The sequence below is a fragment of the Aulonocara sp. 'chitande type north' Nkhata Bay genome, linkage group LG22 (genome assembly GCF_057382095.1).
Source record: "Aulonocara sp. 'chitande type north' Nkhata Bay isolate Kocher_YH1m ecotype deep benthic linkage group LG22, A_spYH_male_GT1.1, whole genome shotgun sequence".
NCBI classification, from domain to species: domain Eukaryota; kingdom Metazoa; phylum Chordata; class Actinopteri; order Cichliformes; family Cichlidae; genus Aulonocara; species Aulonocara sp. 'chitande type north' Nkhata Bay.
This window is the reverse complement of record NC_141364.1, coordinates 37,035,284-37,056,165: the sequence shown is the minus strand read 5'-3', so window position 1 is coordinate 37,056,165 and position 20,882 is coordinate 37,035,284. Positions and strand designations below refer to the sequence as shown.

At 38.6% G+C, this 20,882-nt stretch overlaps 1 protein-coding gene across 1 annotated transcript; it reads right to left on the bottom strand.

The window, feature by feature from the left end:
- Nucleotides 1-9,931: 9,931 nt before the first annotated feature.
- LOC147304632 (uncharacterized) lies at nt 9,932-12,232 on the bottom strand. Its single transcript, XM_086281376.1, has 4 exons — nt 12,207-12,232; nt 10,649-10,704; nt 10,172-10,554; nt 9,932-10,075 (listed from the first exon to the last, which is right to left on the bottom strand). The coding sequence occupies exons 1-4, from the start codon at nt 12,230-12,232 to the stop codon at nt 9,932-9,934; spliced, it is 609 nt and encodes a 202-aa protein (XP_086137502.1).
- Nucleotides 12,233-20,882: the final 8,650 nt, after the last annotated feature.

Sequence of the window (20,882 nt, the reverse complement as noted above, 5' to 3'; positions counted from 1 at the left end):
ACTTTTTCAGCGTCACTCTGAGACAGGCTATTTGTAATTTTAGAGATGTTGCGCAAATGGAAGAACACAGTCTTACATATTTGTTTAATATGTGCGTTGAAGGACATATCCTGGTCAAAAATGACTCCAAGGTTCCTCACAGCATTACTGGAGGCCAAGGTAATGCCATCCAGAGTAAGAATCTGCTTAGATACCATATTTCTAAGCTTTTCAGGGCCGAGTACAATAACCTCATTTTGATCTGAATTAAGAAGCAGAAAGTTAGCGGCCATCCAGGTCTTTATGTCTTTAAGACATTCCTGCAGTTTAACTCATTGGTGTGTGTTATCTGGCTTCATGGACAGATAGAGCTGGGTGTCATCTGCATAGCAGTGAAAATGTATGCTATGTCTTCTAATGATGCTGCCTAAGGGAAGCATGTATAATGTAAACAGAATTGGTCCTAGCACTGAACCCTGTGGAACTCCATAATTAACCTCAGTGTGTGAAGAGGACTCTCCATTTACATGCACAAACTGGAGTCTATTAGATAGATATGATACAAACCACTGCAGTGCAGTACCTGTAATACCTACAGCATGTTCTAATCGCTCTAATAGGATATTATGGTTGACAGTATCGAACGCTGCACTGAGGTCTAGCAGGACAAGCACAGAGATGAGTCCACTGTCAGAGGCCATAAGAAGATCATTTGTAACCTTCACTAAAGCTGTTTCTGTGCTGTGATGAGCTCTGAAACCTGACTGAAACTCTTCAAATAAACCATTCCTCTGCAGATGATCTGTTAGCTGTTTGACAACTACTCTTTCAAGGATTTTTGATATGAAAGGAAGGTTGGAGATTGGCCTATAATTAGCTAAGACTGCTGGGTCTAGAGATGCTTTTTGAGTAAAGGTTTAACTACAGCCAGCTTGAAGGCCTGTGGTACATAGCCGATTATTAGAGATAGGTTGATCATATTTAAGATCGAAGAATTAATTAATGGCAGGACTTCTTTGAGCAGTTTTGTAGGAATGGGGTCTAAAAGACACGTTGATGGTTTGGAAGAAGTAATTATTGAAGTTAACTCAGAAAGATCAATTAGAGAAAAAGAGTCTAACTTCACATCAATGGTACTAAGAGTAGCTGTAGATAATATTACATCTGTGGGATGATTACTGGTAATTTTTTCTCTAATGATAAAAATTTTATTTGTGAAGAAGTTCATGAAGTCATTACTAGTGTGTTGTCTTCGTATAGCTTTGAATAATTACACAGCATCCACTTGTGTTTCGCGAGCGTCTGCTCCAAACAAGGCAAGATGAATAATTTTTAAAGGTGAAATGTAGAGGTAAAATCATAAGTAGTCAAAAACGGCCAATTATACCCACTTTCAATTCAATTCAATTCAATTTTTTTATTGTCCCACAAGGGGAAATTAGTTTAGCAGCAGGAGGATAAGAACAAACAGAACAATACTATAAAACAATAATAACAATAATAATGATAGAAAATTCAAGGACAATTATTTGCCATTAAGGAGACAAGACGCAGTAGGGATAAAAGAGACCTGGAGTCTTTTAGTCCTCCTCGGAGGTACTCTAAAACGGCGGCCGGAAGGCAACAACTCAAACTCACTGTGAAGTGGATGGTTCACACAATTAATAATAGAATGAGCCTTTCTAAGCACATTTCTATTGTAAATGGCCAAAAGTCCATCTTGCCAGCGCCCTGAAATTTTGCTAGCAGTTTTTATCAGAAGTCCCAGCCGATTCTTATTCTTCACCGTCAGGTTACCAAACCAGGCAGCGATACAAAAAGAGATCACAGATTCGATAAAACTTCTATAAAACAAGGACAACATCTCAGATGAGACATTAAAAGATCTCATTTTCCTTAAAAAGAACAGTCTTTGTTGAACTTTTTTAGTAGTGGCATCAGCATGAGATTCAAAACACAGTTTATGGTCAAGTACCACACCTAGATATTTATAACTCTCAACGATCCCAATATCGGCAGTTTTAATGATAGTGGGTGATGAGCTATAAGAGGACTTCCTAAAATCAATAATCATGTCTTTAGTTTTTGACACGTTAAGTGAGAGGAAGGACTCATCACACCAATTCACAAAATCATCTACAACCTGTCCATGGCCTGACTCGTCCCCCACTAGAAGACTGACGATTACTGTGTCGTCAGCAAACTTCAGGATGTGTCTGTTTGTGAAATTGCTGCGACACTCATTTGTGTACAGAATGAACAGAAGGGGAGAGAGGCAACAACCCTGGGGTGATCCAGTAGAGGAGGAGAGCACATCAGAAAAGACATGATTTACCCTCACACATTGTGACCTATTAGTCAGAAAGTCTGTCACCCAGCCGACCAGACTAGTGTCAAGCTTGAAATGATTGTAAAGCCTGTCAGCAAGTAAGAGGGGTTGAATTGTATTAAATGCAGATGAAAAGTCAGCAAATAATAATCTTGCATGGGTGTGGGGGGCCTCAAGATGCTTATACAAGAGATGCAGGAGTGTGACAGCAGCATCCTCCACACCTCTCCCTGCTCTATAGGCAAACTGGAAGGGGTCAAGATGGTGTTCAACCTGCATTAAAATCTCCTTCTTAATTATCTTCTCAAATGTCTTCATCACTAAAGAAGTCAGAGCCACAGGCCTAAAATCATTCAGTGCCTTAGGAGAACTGCCCTTAGCAACAGGAACAATGATCGCATGTTTCCAAATCTTAGGTACCGTCTGTAGCTCTAAAGAAAGTGAGAAGATATAGTGAAAAATCCCACTCAGCTGATCAGCACAAGTTCCATCAAAGTAAGTTTTCCTGACCATTACTGGATAATAGGTCATCACTGCACCAGATACATATTCATGCCATTTGCTAAGACAGGAGGCACCAATCACAATTTTCCCTGGGTTAGAGCCTTTGGTGGACATGGAGACTCCGTAGTACCTGGCTGAACTGTTATTGTTCTGAGAGATACAGATGGTGGATGAGACCAGAAGATTTGATTCCAAGCTGTTAACAAGATCTTGTAGACTGTTCTTTATTTGTTCTTCATTCTCAGGATTTTTCTGCCGGACGATCTGGAAATGGTTACAGATATTGATGTTACAATTCTTTTTCCAAATTTCCATAACTATTACTATCATATCAATACTTAGAATATGTTTTTTACCAGTTATCATGAAATGAAACTCTGTGACAGCCCTGTTGGATCATGACATGCTCACAAGTTTAAACTTTATGCTGAAATATTTTGCTGTGTCTAAGCTGATTTTAAAAAGAAACAAAGCAGTGGTATGAGTGCGTGAGAGAAAATGCACTGGATGGATTTGTGGGCAATGTAAATTCAGAAATTACACAGGGAACAGTATTGTACACATGGAGAGTCATGACACTAGCTGATGTCTCAGTTAGATCAAATTAAAGTCAGCTGGTTCAGTCCCACCTGCCTATTAAAAGGTTTCTTATTACCAGATTGTCACACAAGACCAGTGTTGGGACTAACGTGTTACAGTAACTACATTATTATTGTGGTAACGAGCACGGTAACTAGTTATTATGCCAAAATCAGGACCGCGTTAATCGTTACTAGGATTAAGATAGGGTCGTTATTCATTACTTTGTGTGGTGGCTATCGGCTATCCACAGATTCAGTAACATTAGCAAGTGGTGAAGGCCAGCAGGTGGGTGAGGAAAGGGGACGCAGGAGGAGCAGAGACCCGAGGCGGCCCCCGGTCCGAGTGCCAGGTGAACTGAACTTCAGGTAAGAAGTTATGACCTGCAGTCTATCTGGGTCAGATATAAACCAAGTTTAGGTGGAGTTTATTTTCGTTATGCTGACTTTTTCGTAATGGGTATTAGCTAGCATGACAGAGTTTCTATACAGCTGGGTGGGTGCTATGATGTTACTGATGTTGAACTTTATTTTATTCATAAGGTTAATTATTAGAGTTTCCAACCGTCCCATAAAAAATGGAATCGTCTCGTATTCAGAGAAAATATTATGTGTTTCGTATTGAGGTGAAAAGGAACAGTTTGTCCCGGACTTCAGCTACAATGAAAAAAGACACAAAGCTGGAGTTATTCTGTGTCTTTGCTGCACAGCTGCCTCTTCTTCTCTCATTCTCTCCCCTCTCTCTCCTGTTTCTACTTCAATCATGAAACTGATCAATGATCAGCTGATCAGCTTTTCTCTCGCCCACTTTGTGCCAGAAAGAGGAAACCAGCGGATGTCGCGCTAAACAACAGCAGCATGTTTAAGCTTGGTCAGCTGTTGTTAGAATTTATTTGATATTCATTCCTAGTATCAGCTGATGTTTGCTGGAGCCACAGCTGTAAAGCTGCTGGTCATGATGTCGGTTTGGTTATGTGGTGAGAGGGAAACATGAAGATGAAACCAGGAGATGTCCTTACTGGATCATCAGAGCTGAACAGGTGATGGAGAAACAGGTTTACCTTTTAGGTGACATGAATGAGTTGAAGGGAAGTTATGAACTGTTTCTGAGAGACAAATAACACCAGGATCCTTTTCTAAGTAGCTGACAGCTGGTAACTGTGCAGGGGCGGGTCTAGCAAAGTTTTGCCAGGGGGGCCAGGTAGGGAATTAACAGGGAAAGGGGGGCACAAGGAAATACTTTTCTTTCTTATTCTCATTTAAAAGCTTTTAAAAAATAATTATCTGAATCTTACAACAAACGATTGATAGATTGATACATATATAACATGAAAACAGTGTGCATCGCTGTCACAACAGCGTTTGTTTTCATTCAAAGGCTTTATGATTTTTCCTATAATGGTGGGCCAGTCTCTAGTCAAAACGCCCGGGCTTATTTTTTTGTCCCAGTCCAGCCCTGTGTGCAGCTCATCCTTCCTATTCCTATTCGGAAGGCAGAATTTCCGAGTTCTGAGTACAATCAAAGCACCACGACTGCAGTTTTTGTGTTGGATGTAAAAAGCGCACATGACGCTGTGATGTAGGCTAAAATCATGGCGGCGGTCAACGACGGTCGAGGCATGGGATTTCTCTCGTGGAAATATGCACATAATTTTTTCCTTTCTATTGGTAGAAAGGAAAAAATAATGTGGCCTTGTCTAACCCCCACAAAGACAAGGCCACATTCCTGTCCTGCCAGAAGAGAAGAGAAACTTCAGAGTCTTCATGCAGTTCAACCACACCTGTCATATTCCGTATGACAGGGGTCTCAAACTCCAGTCCTCAAGAGCCGGTGTCATGAAACTTTTCCATGTGTCCCTGGTGCAACACACCTGAATACAATTAGTAGGTCATTAGCAAGAGTATAGAATTTGACTGCATGCTGAGGTGGCAACCCCTAACCCCACTCAAGTAAATTTAAGTAAATGTATGTATTTGGGAACATATACTTCTAAAATAGTTTTATTGCACCATGTTCATTCACTCATGAGCTGCTGTAACATGAATGAAATGGCTGAATTGCCACCTCAGCATGCAGTCAAGTTATTTAGTCTTGCTAATGACCTACTAGGTGTATTGCAACAGGGACACATGGAAAAGTTGCAGGACAGCGGCCCTCGAGGACTGGAGTTTGAGACCCCTGCTGTATGGTGTTCATGCAGTTTTCTACCCAACAGTTACAGCATGTCTGACTGCCTGTTCAGCATGTGCAAAAATATATGAATTTAAGCATGTGATGACAAAGGCCTTCCATTATGGTGTTTGTCATCACATGTCACAGACATCTGGATGATCATTTGGAATAAACTAAAAACTTGTTACTTCATCTTTTATCTTTATTATTATTATTTTTCTTATTTTACATTTTACATTGTTAGGCATTAGGTTTATTTATAGTAGTCCTTTCCAACTTCGTTCCCTCTTCCATGTTACTGTGGCAGCTTCTCAGCATCTATTTGGGGTTGGAAGTGGAACAGAAAGTAAAGAAATCCAAAGTGCCATTAAAACCAGGAGATGTTCTTATATTTCAGAAGAAGGGATTAATTCAAAAGAAATGACCTCAATGCCATATTTTATTTAGGAACCCTGGAGAGCACTTTGCAAAATAACACATTCTTATAATTTCACCCTCAGATGAGCCAAGCTACGACTGTCAGGGAAGGTGATGTAGGTACAGAGCATATGAGAGTGGTTAAGTTAATGTCTCTTGTCTAGATGAAGGCACAAGAGGGATGGATGGCAAGGCGTAGAGATTCAGTATCTTCAGTCTTCAGTGGACACTCCATTTCTGGCACAAAACACCTGTAAAAGATGGTCGATTTAGGAGGTGACCCGACAACTTCAGCCTGTCAAACATAGTAATGGAGTAGTGTGTTAAAAAAAAACCTAATTAAGCATGCACTCAGTACCCTAAGAATTATTATGGTAGTTAAACACAGTGACAGTCACATAACACTTCAAACAGAGGTGATCCAGTAATGCTGCACTAATGAATTAGACTAACTATTCACTTTAGCTAAAGTTATTAAGTTAGCTAAAGAGTTGGGATGCTGTGTAAGACATAAATAAAGCTAAAATACAAAGGTTTGGACACCGTTTTGCATGTTTCTCTACTGTAGGGGTCTCTGCAAGCATACAGAGGGGGTACTCTGAGAGGGTACAAGATGACAACTTTGGAATTCTACTAGAAACAGTCGATCATATTTGTTGTCAAAGCTGAATTCAGGGCAAACTACGCTAAATTACCGTTTTTAGCTAACAGCTACAATAAGCATAACAGTTACTGTACGGCTATCATTTGTTAACATGACGCTTGTTCTTATACATGTAGTACATTTATTACCAACCTGAGAGTTTATCCGCTGGTCATTCGACATGACGAATGACTTCTGAAGTCTTAATTCAGCTCAAGACGCTGTAGATTCCCGTCAGTAACACTTTCGGTCCGCTAGTAAAACGTAGTTCTATTAATCTGCGCTTGAACCGGAACCGGATGTAAGTTCCAAAAAACAGAATTTTGGAACTGAAATTGAATTGTAGAACTGAAACTGAATGGTGAGAAGTGAATCTGAAATTATTCGAGAGCTAAATTTTCAAAGGATAAAATGCAGTTTCAAAGCAAATCAATTCATTTTCAAAATATAAAATTCAATTTCAATTTAGTGATGATCATTTTCAAACCAATAAATTGAATTTCAAATTAGGATAATTCATATTCAGTTTTTAAAAGCATTTATTCAAGTTACAATTCAGATTCAATCTGAGCAATTCAAATTCAAATTTAACTTATTCAAATTCAGTTTCTAATGGCACAGATTTCTGCCCATATCACCTTCTGTTTGGCACTGAACCATAATGTACAGAAGGTGCTTTAGTTTTTCTTTGGATTTGATATTAATTTATACATGAAGTTTGAGTGAAAATGAATCATTACTGAATGAAAGTAGCAGTCATATTTTCTTACCATGTCAAGCACACAGGAGAACGGACTCCGCCTGGGCAGATGAGTGGAATAGAGTTCAAAAGGCCTTCGATAGTCTTGCCTTAAGTTTTGAAAGATCTCCGTATCAGGGATGATATCTTCAGGAGAAACTGATGTTTGCATGATATTTCCCAGAAAGAAGATGCTGTGAAGCATCTGTTTGCACAAAAATATATCATTTTCCATGCTGTATAAAAATGGTGTGTTCAAAACACGCTGACAGTACCATTCATTATGTCCCCATCAGATAAAGTACCTCATCAATCAATGTTGTAGTGTCTTGTTGAATCGTGGTCTTCAGTTTCAGCATTTCCTCAATCATTATCAAACTGTTTTTCTTAGAATTATATGCTTCAGTGTCTTCACATTCTCTTTTAAAATGATGAACAACAGTTAATTTTTTTAGAGTTAAATAAAAAAGTATAATGCTCTGATAAACTTTTAAGACCAGTTAATAGATACCTGCTGTCTTCCATAGAAGTCTAAAGCAATACGGAAGAAAACAACACATTACCAAATTAAACATTTCAGTGATAACCCAAAAAGATATTGAAGATATTTGTTTTAAAAAATAAAATAAAATTGAAAACTGCATAAAAGCAGAAACTCACCATTGCAAGTGCACAGTAAATGAAACTGGAAATGTAGCTCTCCCACTTCAGTCAAACTATTCCTGCCTACATACTTTGACGTGACACGTCACATTACATAGTTGCTCTGGGTGCATTCATGTGCAACATGTGGCAGGATAAACAAATGAATGCACACACAAATGTGCCAGTTGCTAAGCAGAGGAATTACTTTTGTTTTGTGAATAGAGCTTGAATGAATTACCATTTAAGGGCTCTGATCTTGCACAACAGAAGATTTGCATTTCAATTAAAAATTGTAATGCAGTGACAAAGTTTTTAAATAAGTTGACTTCAGCATTTGCCCACTATGGCAGTCTGAAACAATGAAAAACTAGATGATGCAATTGCTGAAAAAATTGTGGTGGGATTGTCTGTTGATCGGTGTTTGGAGGTAAACAGAATGGTTATAAAAGCTGAAGGGATGTTACAGCACTAACGGCAGTGATAACTGCAAAAAGTTCAAAAAATGTAATTAAAGTCTTTCATCTTAGAAATAATGTATTGTGGCTCAGACAAGGAGGAGACAGAGGTGTCGTTTGGTCTTGCTTCCCGCGAGTTAGCCCGGGAGCACAGCCGTTTATTAGCATTCAACAGAAACACAACAACAACAACAAAAAGGCGCTCTCTCCACCCAGAAACACACAGTCGCAGAGAGACAGCGTCACCTGTAACCATGGCAACATAACCTGCGGCCTGGAACAACAGAACATAGCTGTCCCACCCCAAACAACCCTGACCCACTACAGTATGCTGATAAACTCCTATAACACATTGATAGCTGATATTGTACAATTTACAACATGTGATGTATATTGGTCGTCCATTATAATAATGAGGGCCTTAAATTTGAAAATCTGACACATGAACAGTCCCTGCTGTTAATCAGCTGTTGTCTGGTGTCCATTAGTATGTGTGTGAGAGAGAGAGGCAAACAGAAGCTATTTTAAATTGTGGTTGTCAGCTTTAATACTTCACGCTATGATAAATAGGCTCCCAATTTTAGTATGACACAAACTGACTGAAAAAAAATATATATATATTTTGTTTCCTACACTAAAATCAGTGTCAATACTCAAAATCACATGACAGTCAGGGACACTGACAAAGAAATAGATATGTTTTCAAATCAAAGATTTATCTTTCAGGTAAATGGTTGAATATGATTAAAGAACCACGCTTGAAATGAACAAATTTTCAGTTTAGCTAAACCACCATTAAGTGCATCCACCCGATTTAATTTTTTATTTATACAGAACCTTTCCAGTTGCTGCAGCTTGTTGTCTGATTTCTGTTATTTGCCTTAGAAAATGCAAATTAAACCCTCACAAAGGTTAAAACAACAAATATAACTTTTACAGTTGGGTATTAATTTTTTATGCAAAAACGGAATTATACTATGGAGTCCTCCATTCACCTAGGTCATCTTAGCACAAAGAGCAGAAGTCACCAAAACAGAACCTAGTGGTACACATTAAGTAAAACAAATGGAAAAGGACTTACACTTAAAAATGTATGTAATAATTACTGTAAATAACTGAAATTTCAACTGTAAATGACCATCAAAAAGAGTAAATATTTGTAATGGGTATGCTAAATTACTGCAAATTGACAAATGATAAATTGCCTTTATTTTTACACTGCTAATGTGCTGAAAATACACTATTTTACAGTAATGCGGCACATTATCTTTGAAAACAACCTAAAAAATTTGTAACATTATTTGCAATTAATCACCTTACAATTTGAGTGCTCTGGAATGCACACAGTCTTTGCAGACTAGGATCAGACATCCTATCAATATGCAATCAATTATATAACTCTAATCATTAATGAGTATATGTTTCTAAGCATAAATGACAATCCAACAATATAACTCTGACCACAACTTTTAAAAACTTTCAAACTTCTGCTTTCTGCTGTGTTTCAGATATTCCAGGATGCTGGATTTCCTTTCTGCCACCAGCTTCTTATACTCTTCGTCCAACCTCTTGCCCAAATCGCTCATGCTCGTGTCTGCCCGATTCTCCCTGGGCTACACACAACAGACAATAACATAATTTAGTGACAGTGTTTACAGATGATCATCTTTATTAACGAACAAGTCCAGTAAACAAATTTAACTTCTCACCATGTCTTTAAAGGCCTCTCCCCTGTGATAAACCGTGGAGCCTGGATACTCCATTCCCTCGTCACGTAACTGCTTCATGCTTGAAGCCACCAGATGCAGCTCCTCTTCATCATAGGCATATACCTGTTGGTCCTCACAGGTCATCAGAACGAGCTGCTCACATGGGAACGAGATGCCTTCGACCACACCAATAACCTGCATGGTTACAACCTTCGGAAGGTAGAATTTCCCCCAACCGTTCACCACAAGAAAATTATCTTTGTAAATGGTGTCCTCAAGCCTTGCTTTCCTCAATGTGGCACCAGCCGGCTTCTTTAAGGGGAAACGCTCACCTTTATTTGCAGATACAATCTGTGAAACACCTGCTGGGGAGTCATCCTCACCTGCAACATATGGCAACACATGCAGTTTCTTTATGGATGGAAAATAATTATTTCAGCCTTCCTTTTACATGAGACAGAGATGATTGTACTGTACTTTTTTCTCTTTTGACAGGTGGGACATGAGACACAACAGGAAGGTTATGTTTCAACCTGAAATACAGAAGATATTATGATTGTTATAAAGTTTATAAGAACATTTTTCCTTTTACAATCCATTGTCATCCTGTCTCTCGTGCTCCTGTAGCCCAATCAGTCAGCCTCACTGTATGGAGCTTAATGCCAAATAATTACTGTTATGTCTATCCTCCTGAAGTCATAGCATCACAGTAATTTGTTTTGTATGTTCAGAAGCTTTGTGCTTGGGATATAAGTTGCCATTTCTGCACTGAACCATCTACAATCCTGAGTCCATACATCCTGTGAGTGTTTGGTTCAAGGGTTCAGTCTACAGTCAGAGTCGGGTCCTCATCTTCAGTCACAACAGTGGTTGTTACTGTCTGTCAATGTTTCTGAATTATTTAAGTATATTTCCTAGAAGTATTTGTTTCATTTCACTCCTGTGCATCTCTTCTCCCTCTGTGTGAAAGGCAGTCTTCAATAAGAGGTTAAGTCAGTGTACAGATGTGCTCCATATTCCTTGATTCAATCGGAAATTTCACTTTTCAGTTAATCCAGCTCATTACAGGTTATGTCCATGATGCTTGGATTTCATATCACACTCATGCCAATTTACAATCAACAATCAACTGGTGGGGGAGGCTGTTACATCTTGCAGGAGGTCTCCTCTCCAGGAACTCACTCTGCAGGAGGGGGAGATATTGCAATCCCCCCTGGCTTCTGCTCCGCGGCTGCTGAGCGACCCCTCATCTGGGACTCTCCTCAGCTCTTTCCGGGATAGTGGCGCGGCTGCCCCTCTGTTGGTCTTCCTTGGTCTCTTGTGTTCTGGGGGCCTCTGGATGTCTGGAGTTTTGATCTCCTCCATACCTGCTTCATGCCCTGGAGGACGGGGCTGTGGCCCCCCCCACACCCTCTAGCAGATCATTGCATGAAGGAACCTTTTAAAAACAAGCGCGTCCATGCTCACAGGTGTACACACGGGTGATCACACCCACAAACTACACCCTTTTTGGCTCCTACCTCAAAGCACACTGTGCGCTGTCGATCTTACGTGCTGCACAATAATGTTTAATATTTAGTATTTACTGTTATATTCACATAGGTCATCGCGATGATGTTGTTTATTATATTGCTCTTTTTTTTTTTGCTTGTTTTCTCTTTTTTCTTTCTCAACAGGTGATCGAGGTGATTGATATATGTATTTTTTGTCAGACAGTAATTCTGATGGCAAAAGAACCAAATGGGACAGGAAAAAAAAAAAATTTTACAATCAACAATAATTATTTGTTACTTTCTTTTGTTTTGTTTAAACATCATAAACTCCAGTTTACTTGTGCTGCAGATCAAGTACCATAAGTACACATCTCTAATCCTCACTACATAAATAAATCCACAGGTCAGAAAAATTACATGACGAATAACACTATACTCATGACAAAACACAAAAACCTCACAGCTGGAAACATAAACAGAGCTGAAGTTTAATCTGACAAATCAGGTGTGTACAGCCTAAATATCAGAAAACTGCTTCTTACCTGTGACGCTTTACAGATGGAGCCATTCTGATTTTCTGTCACCTAAAAAATTAAATTACATCATTAAAAGCAGTGGTGGATAAATATTTGAAAACTTTATTGGTTCACTAAGACCACAGTGAAATAATATAACAAGCTTTTCTGCCTATTTATATCACTGAAAACCTTCAGCCAATCAAATAGAGTTACTTTTCTGTTGTTTGCATCTATGTGGCTTTGCGTCTCCAATAGAAACACAATCACATACAAAAACAAACACACAAACAAACAAAAAAAGCAAACACTAAAATGTAAACCATCAAGACAACTGAGCTTAAAGTTGGGAACTGCAAATGGTCAACAGAACAACAAAGTAAAATAAATCCCAAATCAAGTCCCAAAATAATGATTACATAGGCTGCAACAACGGAACCCATATTCCCATAAAACGTCCCTCCACCCCAGATGCTGAGGAACAGGAAATAGCAAGAACTGCTTTTCCAGTGATTTCCAAGATCTATACATGGTCCCGGATTTTTTTAAACTCATCACTGACTGCTCAGTTTGAGAGAGGAAATCATAATACATTATTGCTTGGTGACAGTGGGTATCCTGTAAGGATTTTTTTGTTTACACCATACTTCCACCTAATTACACCTGTGTGCACTTTGGGTCTGGTGGAGCGCATGTTTGCGGCAGAGATAAAACTGGACGCACCTGCAAGTGCCAGCAGCCGGTGCGGAAACCTGTGGCGAGGAGAAGTCGCAGGCTGACTGACGATGTGGACGCTTCTTACTATGAAGACAGAAATAACAGAGGGTGCACTAAACTAAACGGTCATGTTTTACTAGTTTTACATGGGTTTGCTTTCATATTAGAGCCAGTTTTTATTAAATCTTTTCTGCACAGTATTTTAAAAATATGCATGTATATATCATAAGTAAGTCAATATAAAATATATTTTAAAACATTTTAGTAAAATCTAAATTTAATAAATCTGAATCTTTTTTACATGTTTTGTTTGCCACCTGTACACATGATTTCTGTTGTGCATATTGTGAAATGTCAAATGAACAACAAGACCCAAAGTGTAGCTTCTGTTTTCTTGTTCAATCTCGCATGCGACCACGCTGAGTGTTTACAAAAGTAAAGAAAAAAACTCTAGCTCTGGATTTTCATAGAAGAGATGTATCCAACAGTTTTTACATGAGCAGCCAACACGAATTTGAAATAAAGGCATAATTAAATAAAACCCTTGCTCACTACTGTTTAACAAACAAGTAAAAGTTGCTGGTTACCACAGCCAAAGAATCATAGCTTTTGCTGCTTTGACCGATATAACGATATATTTCGCACAGTTATGCTCGAGAATGTGACGCAGAAGCTTTTTAGCTGGCTGCCATGAGCTTATTTTACATTTATTTTGGTTTGACAGAAAGGAATCCAAAAGGGGGAAACAATATGAAGATATTGGACAAAATTACCAATTGTTTTTTTAAACATACCATAAAGAATCACAACCAAAGTCCCGCGTGTGCACTGCTCAGAAAAGTGCATCATCAACATCATCAACAACATGGCTCAGCTCTCACCATGCGTCTCCCACTTTTCTTACAAATGTTAACATTTGTAAAAGTTAAAAATATGTGTTTGACCTCAATTGATATTCGCCACAAAGTTATAGAGGACACGAGCATCATTATTGTTGTTACAAATAGGTAATAGAAATCTGAAAGCAAAAATTTTGTGATCAAAATAATTATTTACTCAAGTTTATTAAATAAATAAAAGACAATAGTTACCACAACAGTAGAACTGTGGGCTTGGCAGTCATCTTGGAAAAGGATACCTAAGCCTGCTGTGCAGCTTTTATTCACTGCAGCCACTCCCAGTTAGACAACCTTCGTCAGTGTTTGTATATACAGAGCCAGTATAATAAATAAATATTTAGCACAATCAGTATAAAATCCTGAAAGCTACAAAACATGGGATGGTTCATTTACAAACACAAGTTTCACTCTTTTTTGTTGAAAAAATCAAATTGTTACACACTTAAATTTACAAAAAAACCAAAAATGTTAGAAATCTGTACTGTCATGAACAAAAATGTAAACCTGATTGAGGTCCAAAATATAATTGACTGTTTTGGACTACTTTTGATTTTACATTTGTATTTCACCTTCAAATAGTTTTATTTTAATATTTTCAGCTTGCCTTGCTTGGTATCATTCTTTTCAGCTCAACCTCATTACATAAAAACATAAAATCCTAGTAGTAGGGAAACTTTGTTACTGTAAAAACCACAGACATGTTTAGTAAATTATGCTCAACATGTAAATTGTAAATTCTGAAAACTTATGCACAAATTTTGTAAACAGACTTATATACAACTATATATCTAAAAATGCAGCCAATGTATCTGGCTTTGTTTGTTTGTTTGTTTGTACACCCATTTAAAAATACTATGATAACTAAAATGAGAGAACAATCTATTGTCAAAAGGGAGAAAGGTTGGGTGAGCCCAGGCCTCAGGAGGGTAGCCAAGCTAGTGTAACACACCCAAAGAAAGATTCTAGGTCTACCATGTTACACTAGTGTTCAAGAAAGTGAGAAGGACAACCCAACCATTGGAGTGATCTGGAGGTGAGTGACGGGCAGGAGGGCAGGTAGATGTGGGCTCCGTGAATGTTTCCAGAGAAGATAGCCATCGGAGCCTTTTCAGGTGAGCAGTCTGGAAAAACCATTGTTGAAGTGACGGCAGGTGAAATGAGTAATGGTCCTGAATTTCGTAGTGGAGAGCACTAGAGTAAAATTCAAGTGTGCACCAAGTTCGGACTGGGCCTCAAATTACTGATTTAATGTATGTATAAAAGAAAATACCGAATGTCTCATTGTTGATGTTGGATTCTGTTGGATTCTGGATTGTTAAGACCAGTGTAAGCTAGTCACCCAACTTAAACATGGAACGTCTACTTAAATAAATGTTGGCCTATTCTTTGATTTTTAAAAAAAGCAGAAAGAACAGACTGCTGGGTGAGTTAAACTTGCTCACATCAGCAGAGAGAGAACAGCCTTGCACTGTAAAAACATCTTGATAAAAAAATAAAACCGCTCTAAATGTTTAAGAGTTTTGCGTAGCCTTGTTTTGGCCATCACAACCTTCAGGGAGCTTTGAAGGAATGTCCTTTCATGGTTCCCTGAAGGTTACAGATTGTTGGGTTATGTGAATAAAACAGAGAACTTAGATGTATTAGGAGCAGCTGGTTGTTAGGGAGCCTCTGCTCATGTTAGGCAGACAGAGTGCTGAAGTGTTGCTGCCCTCTGCTGGACTGTGTGTTGTATTCAAAAGTCTAAAATTAAGATACCCATGTAATCCCTACGTACTATTAAAGTGCGTCAAGATTGAAAAATGCTACTCATGATGCTGAAACAGTTTCCTCCTGTGAAAAGAACAACTCAGTCTCCAGATGAGAATACGTTTGACTCTCTCTGATCATGCCCACTCTCACTTTCCATCAGGGTCTTTATTAAATCAGTCACCTCGATCACTAATCCACAACCACCAAGTATCCACCTGGTTATAAAAAAAACTATTTTGATTGTGGAGGGAAAGTTTATTATTCATGGCTTTCATGGATGAAAGGTTTTCTGTTTCCCTTGTTTCCCACATATTTTTTGCACAATTCCTCAGTGGTTATGACCGATGTATATTCTGTTCTTTCCTCAAGAGCGACTCTTTTTGCCAACTGATCTTCATCTGCACTGCCATGAACAAAAACATGCAAACATTGGAAGCCAAACAAAAACCACCTTATGAATAAACTGACCAAAACTATTTATCAAAATGAGGTCTGACATGAATGTAACTTCCTTTATTGTTGTCATTACTGTTGCTGAGTCACTGCATGTGTCCGAGTAGTCATGCTTATTGTTCTCCACCTAACACATCTCTGCTGTAAATACTGATATATTGTCAGAAATTCAGCATATGCCTTTTTAATTCATAAATAATTACCCCAAATTCCACGTTTCCATAAATCTATCAGTACTTCTCATTGTGATTGATTTCCATCTGTTATGTGTATCGCTACTGGCTTCTGGATCTGAGGGTAGCTGTTCAACAGACAGGAAGAGATTACAGTGCATTACAGTGAATAACAGTCATTTCATTTAGTTCGTTTAGTTTGGTTGTTGTGGTTCTCAAGGGTTTCCAGCACTGATCTTGCATAAAGTTAGCTCGAAATATTTTACTTTGACCTTTTTATTTCATGCACCATTTCAAACCAAGCTTATAACATTAAAGAATCAAAAACAGATTAACAAAGTAAAACTAAGCCCCTCTACTCTTGAACAATATCGTTTTTTCCCCTCCCAAGTAGTGAGTGAGTTGCTGATCTGTATAAAGCCATACATCCACTGTCGGTAATATTTTAGGTCTTTGCTTGTTATATCATCATGATTCACTCTGTTTACCCTGAATGCAACATCTGCCTCACATCAAACAACACTTTTCCTTCTAGTTTGCACTTCTTGATGTTCTTTTTTCTAAACATATTCTGACATTTTCAAGATTTCTGTAAGGGAACATATGAAACGGTTAAAAACTATGCTGGTCTTTCAACTACAAGGTTTCTTACAACAACATCAGCCAAGACAGGAGTGTTGCAAGGATCTTAAAACATTGAGGGTTTAGCCCAGCCCCGAATTCTTTTGGATTTTCACTTTATTATTTTTACAGAGAAAATAATCTAAAATGTCATACATTATGCCTTACCTCAAGGTTGAAGTCAGAAAAGGATACTAAAAGAAACAATCAGTGCAATTTGATTAGCTCTTGTTGGTTCCTATTTTTTATTTTAAACAGAAGGAGTCAAATGAAGACTTCCCTTTGTGCAAGTGAGCTTTGACATTTGTAACTTTGAATCTAAACACTATATAGTACTGATAGATTACTACTCAAAATTTATTTACATGGATGAACTGAAACACCACCGCAGTCGTAGTGTCATTGAACGACTGAAAGCCCAGTTTAGTAGACATGGCATCCCGTGGACAGATGATCCAAAGTACACTGCAGAAGAGTTCAAAAGCTTTTGTGAGAAATATGGTATCTCACATCAAACTTCATCACCTCACACGATTCACGCTAATGGAGATGCTCAGACGGTGAAGAAACTGTGGAACAAAACAGTAGACAATCATTTAGCGTTGCTGGATTACCGTACCACCCCCCCTCAAATCAGTTGCTTTGTCACCTGCTCATCCACTGATGTGCCTGCAGCTAAAAAGCTTCTTGTTCCAAAAGCATACTGACAAGGCCAACCAGCTGCTACTACTAAAAGTTAGCATACTGTGGGTGCATGAATCAAAGCTCTGTTTCTGCTAGGGCTACACCTCCCTTTATTTAGCTACATTTGCACCAATCCAGAGTCCAGTGGCTGACACCACAACAGATACATGTATACTTTGGAAGCGTCTCTGTGCGATCACAGCATATTTAATAGCCCAACAGCCCAACGACTGTAACTGGCAGTGAAAAGCACAACATGTTTGTAGTTCCAATGTTGATAAAACCTCAACGTGTCAAACTTAAAATGTGCAATCCTGCTTAGTGGGTTTAAAATGGACTTGTATGGTTTGGAGGTAATTTACTACAGGGATGTTCAGCCTGCAGCTGACCAGCCCTGATCGTATAAATACAGCAGACAAAGTGGAACAAGTATCCATGAGGGTGAAATGGTGGTTTTCCTGTCTGAAATCTAAAAAAGTATGACCATAAAGTTTTCAAAAGGAAGGTACTATCATCAGAATAATGATGAGAGTTCGAATCATTATTTAAGGAGTTGGAGCAGGTGGACAATCAGTCAATCAGTGCCACCTAAAGGCATGAACTGACAAGTAATTCACCACAGTATTTACATGATCATATCTTACCACAAGAGGTCAGTAAAGGGATTAAAAAAAAAACAACAACAGTCAAATTAGTTCCCAGAGCTTAAAAATGTTTTGGAAACTTGTTGCCTCAAAAAACAAACAAACAAACAAACAAAAAAACAGTACTGAGTACTCACTCTACATCCTGACTCAGGAGAGTGAGAATAGAACAAAAGATTAAAAAAGGAAAACAACACACAAACAAACAACTAGTCACCACTTAAGTTGTTAAGCTCCCCTATTTGAAACCACAACCTTTGGCTGTGTTATGTCTTTGTTGGAAATCTTCTGTTTAATCAAAAACATTTTTAATTCAGTGTCTTTTACTGTTGCATGTCATCCATACTCTGACGGATTTTGCCCCCTTTCAACAACTTTGTGAATAAAAATGTACAGGCACAAAGTCTGGTCAAAGTGTTCGTGCTTAACACGGTGCTGATCCTAACTCAGTAAGCTGTTGTGGAAATAACAAAAAAAAGTAAATAGTGCACAGCGTGCGGTGCCTTTTTGTTACCCACTGATCACCGGTTACAAGTTGACTTCTTAAATTAACCTGTTTTTATTAATATTTCAAACATCTTGTATCTGCTTTTGTCTCATCTCTCGTGCAGATTTCAGACAGGAGAATCACCATTTTACCCTCATTCTTGCTCCACTTCATTTGCTGTATTTGCTTTAAAAGCTTCGCCTCAGTGCCGTGACCCGGATTCGAACCGGGGTTGCTGTGGCCACAACGCAGAGTACAAACCACTATACGATCACAGCCGGTCAGCTACAGGCTGAACGTTCATGTAGTCGATCACCTCCAATCCACAGGAGTCAATTTTAAACCCACGAAGCAGGACTGTACATGTTAAGATTCACACGTTTAGGTCGTATCAACAATGGAACTACAAACATGTTGTGCTTTTCACTGCCAGTTACAGTCTGGATGTTGCGTTTTTTCTTATTCCACCATAAAAGCCTGGAATCTGCATGTAACAGCTGACCTGTACGATGTGCAGAAGAACACCAAAATGTATTTACAGTCAGACCACGAGACGTCCTAGTGTTAATGCAGATACTGTTACTGTGCCATGTGAGTAAATGAGTGCATCATTGACACAGATTTGAGGATCTATATGAAGAAGAAAAAGCACAATACAGACTGTAAGTGCAACAAAAAGTCCAGGTCCCTGTGTTCTGCAGGGCAGTTTCTGCTCTCTGTTCAGCAGCTTCTTCTTTGTGCAGATACTCCGGTCTGGAAAGTTGAGGAGATCTTTTGGAGAGAATCCTGCTGACAGAAGGGATTAGTGTACTCACCAGTGTCACCTGATCTCTGACATCACCACAAGGAGACCCCTGCATTGAGCATTTACACTGGTGTATGATAAATAAAGATGTGGACTTTTACACCAGAGATGTGTCTTTCAGTCCACCTGCTCCCACTGCTTATGAAACATATGTGTAATTTAAAAATGATTGAAACTGTAATCATTATTCTGATAGTACAAAGACAACAGACAGGGCTGGACTGGCCATCGGGCATACCGGGCATTTGCTCAGTGGGCCGCTCGTGATTTTTCGTTTTTATGGGCCGATGGGGGTTTGTTTCTTTTCTTTTTTTTAACGGTGTAAATGAATGGTGGTGGATTGGCCAGTTGGTCATGAATGACTCTGGGCTGGACCAATTACAGCCGAGGAGGTTGGACTTTAAAGTTGAGGTGAAAAGGAACGTGATTTGTCCAGTACTACTTCACGTGCTAGAAAGTTGCTAATTCAATCATGAAACTGATCAATGATCAGCTGATCGGCTTTTCTCTCTGTGCCAGAAAGAGGAAACCGGCGGAGATCGCGCTAAACAACAGCAGCACGTTTAAGGTGGATCAGCTGTTGTTAGGATTTATTTAATATTACTTTCAGGGGCGGATCTAGCAAAGTTTTGCCAGGGGGGGCCATGTAGGGCATTACCAGGGAAGGGGGGGCACAAAGAAATACTTTTATTTCTTATTCTCATTTAAAAATGTCTAGCTTTTAATAAATAATTATCTGAATCTTACAACCAAAGTTTTCATCTAATGTAAAATGTATAGAAATCCATTATTGTATTCAGTAAATATTAAGTCTAGTATATACCCTAGTAAGTTATATTATTCTTTCCTTTGGGAAGGTACCATCTGTGCAGTCTGCAATTCTGTTGAAGAAAGATGTTGAATCTATTTAATTACTTGAGAATAATAATCGATTTCTATGCATTTGTTTTATATGTGCATTAAATTAAAATCGGTTTTGTCAATTAAGCATCTTGAGGTAGAGGGTACGGGAGTGGTTCCCTATTTTTCTTCTTTTCTTTTTGTGCTAGGAGTTGGCAACCCTATTAGTTAGGTATATGTAATTATAAATTAGGTTGTTTTATATTTTTGCTGAGAACTGTTTAGAATACCAGAATAGGGAGGATGGTGTAGGTTTAAGTTTATTATAAAGGCTTTATGGCTTTTCCTTTAATACCATGATGGGCCAGTCACTAGTCAAAATGCCCGGGCTGATTTTTTGTCCCACTCCAGCCCTGGTTGGTAGTTATATACAGTCTGTATAAGTGTGGTTAATATAATATAATAAACATTTGTAAGGAGATGACAGTTACTGTGAATTTACAGCAGTCACACAGTGATTAGTAATAAACAGAGCCAGTGAGAGTGAGTGCATTTAAGAAAGTGAGTGATTCAGGTGTGTCAGTTGGTTTGTCATCTGTTTTTGAGTGTGGGGGAGAGTTAGAATTTCTTG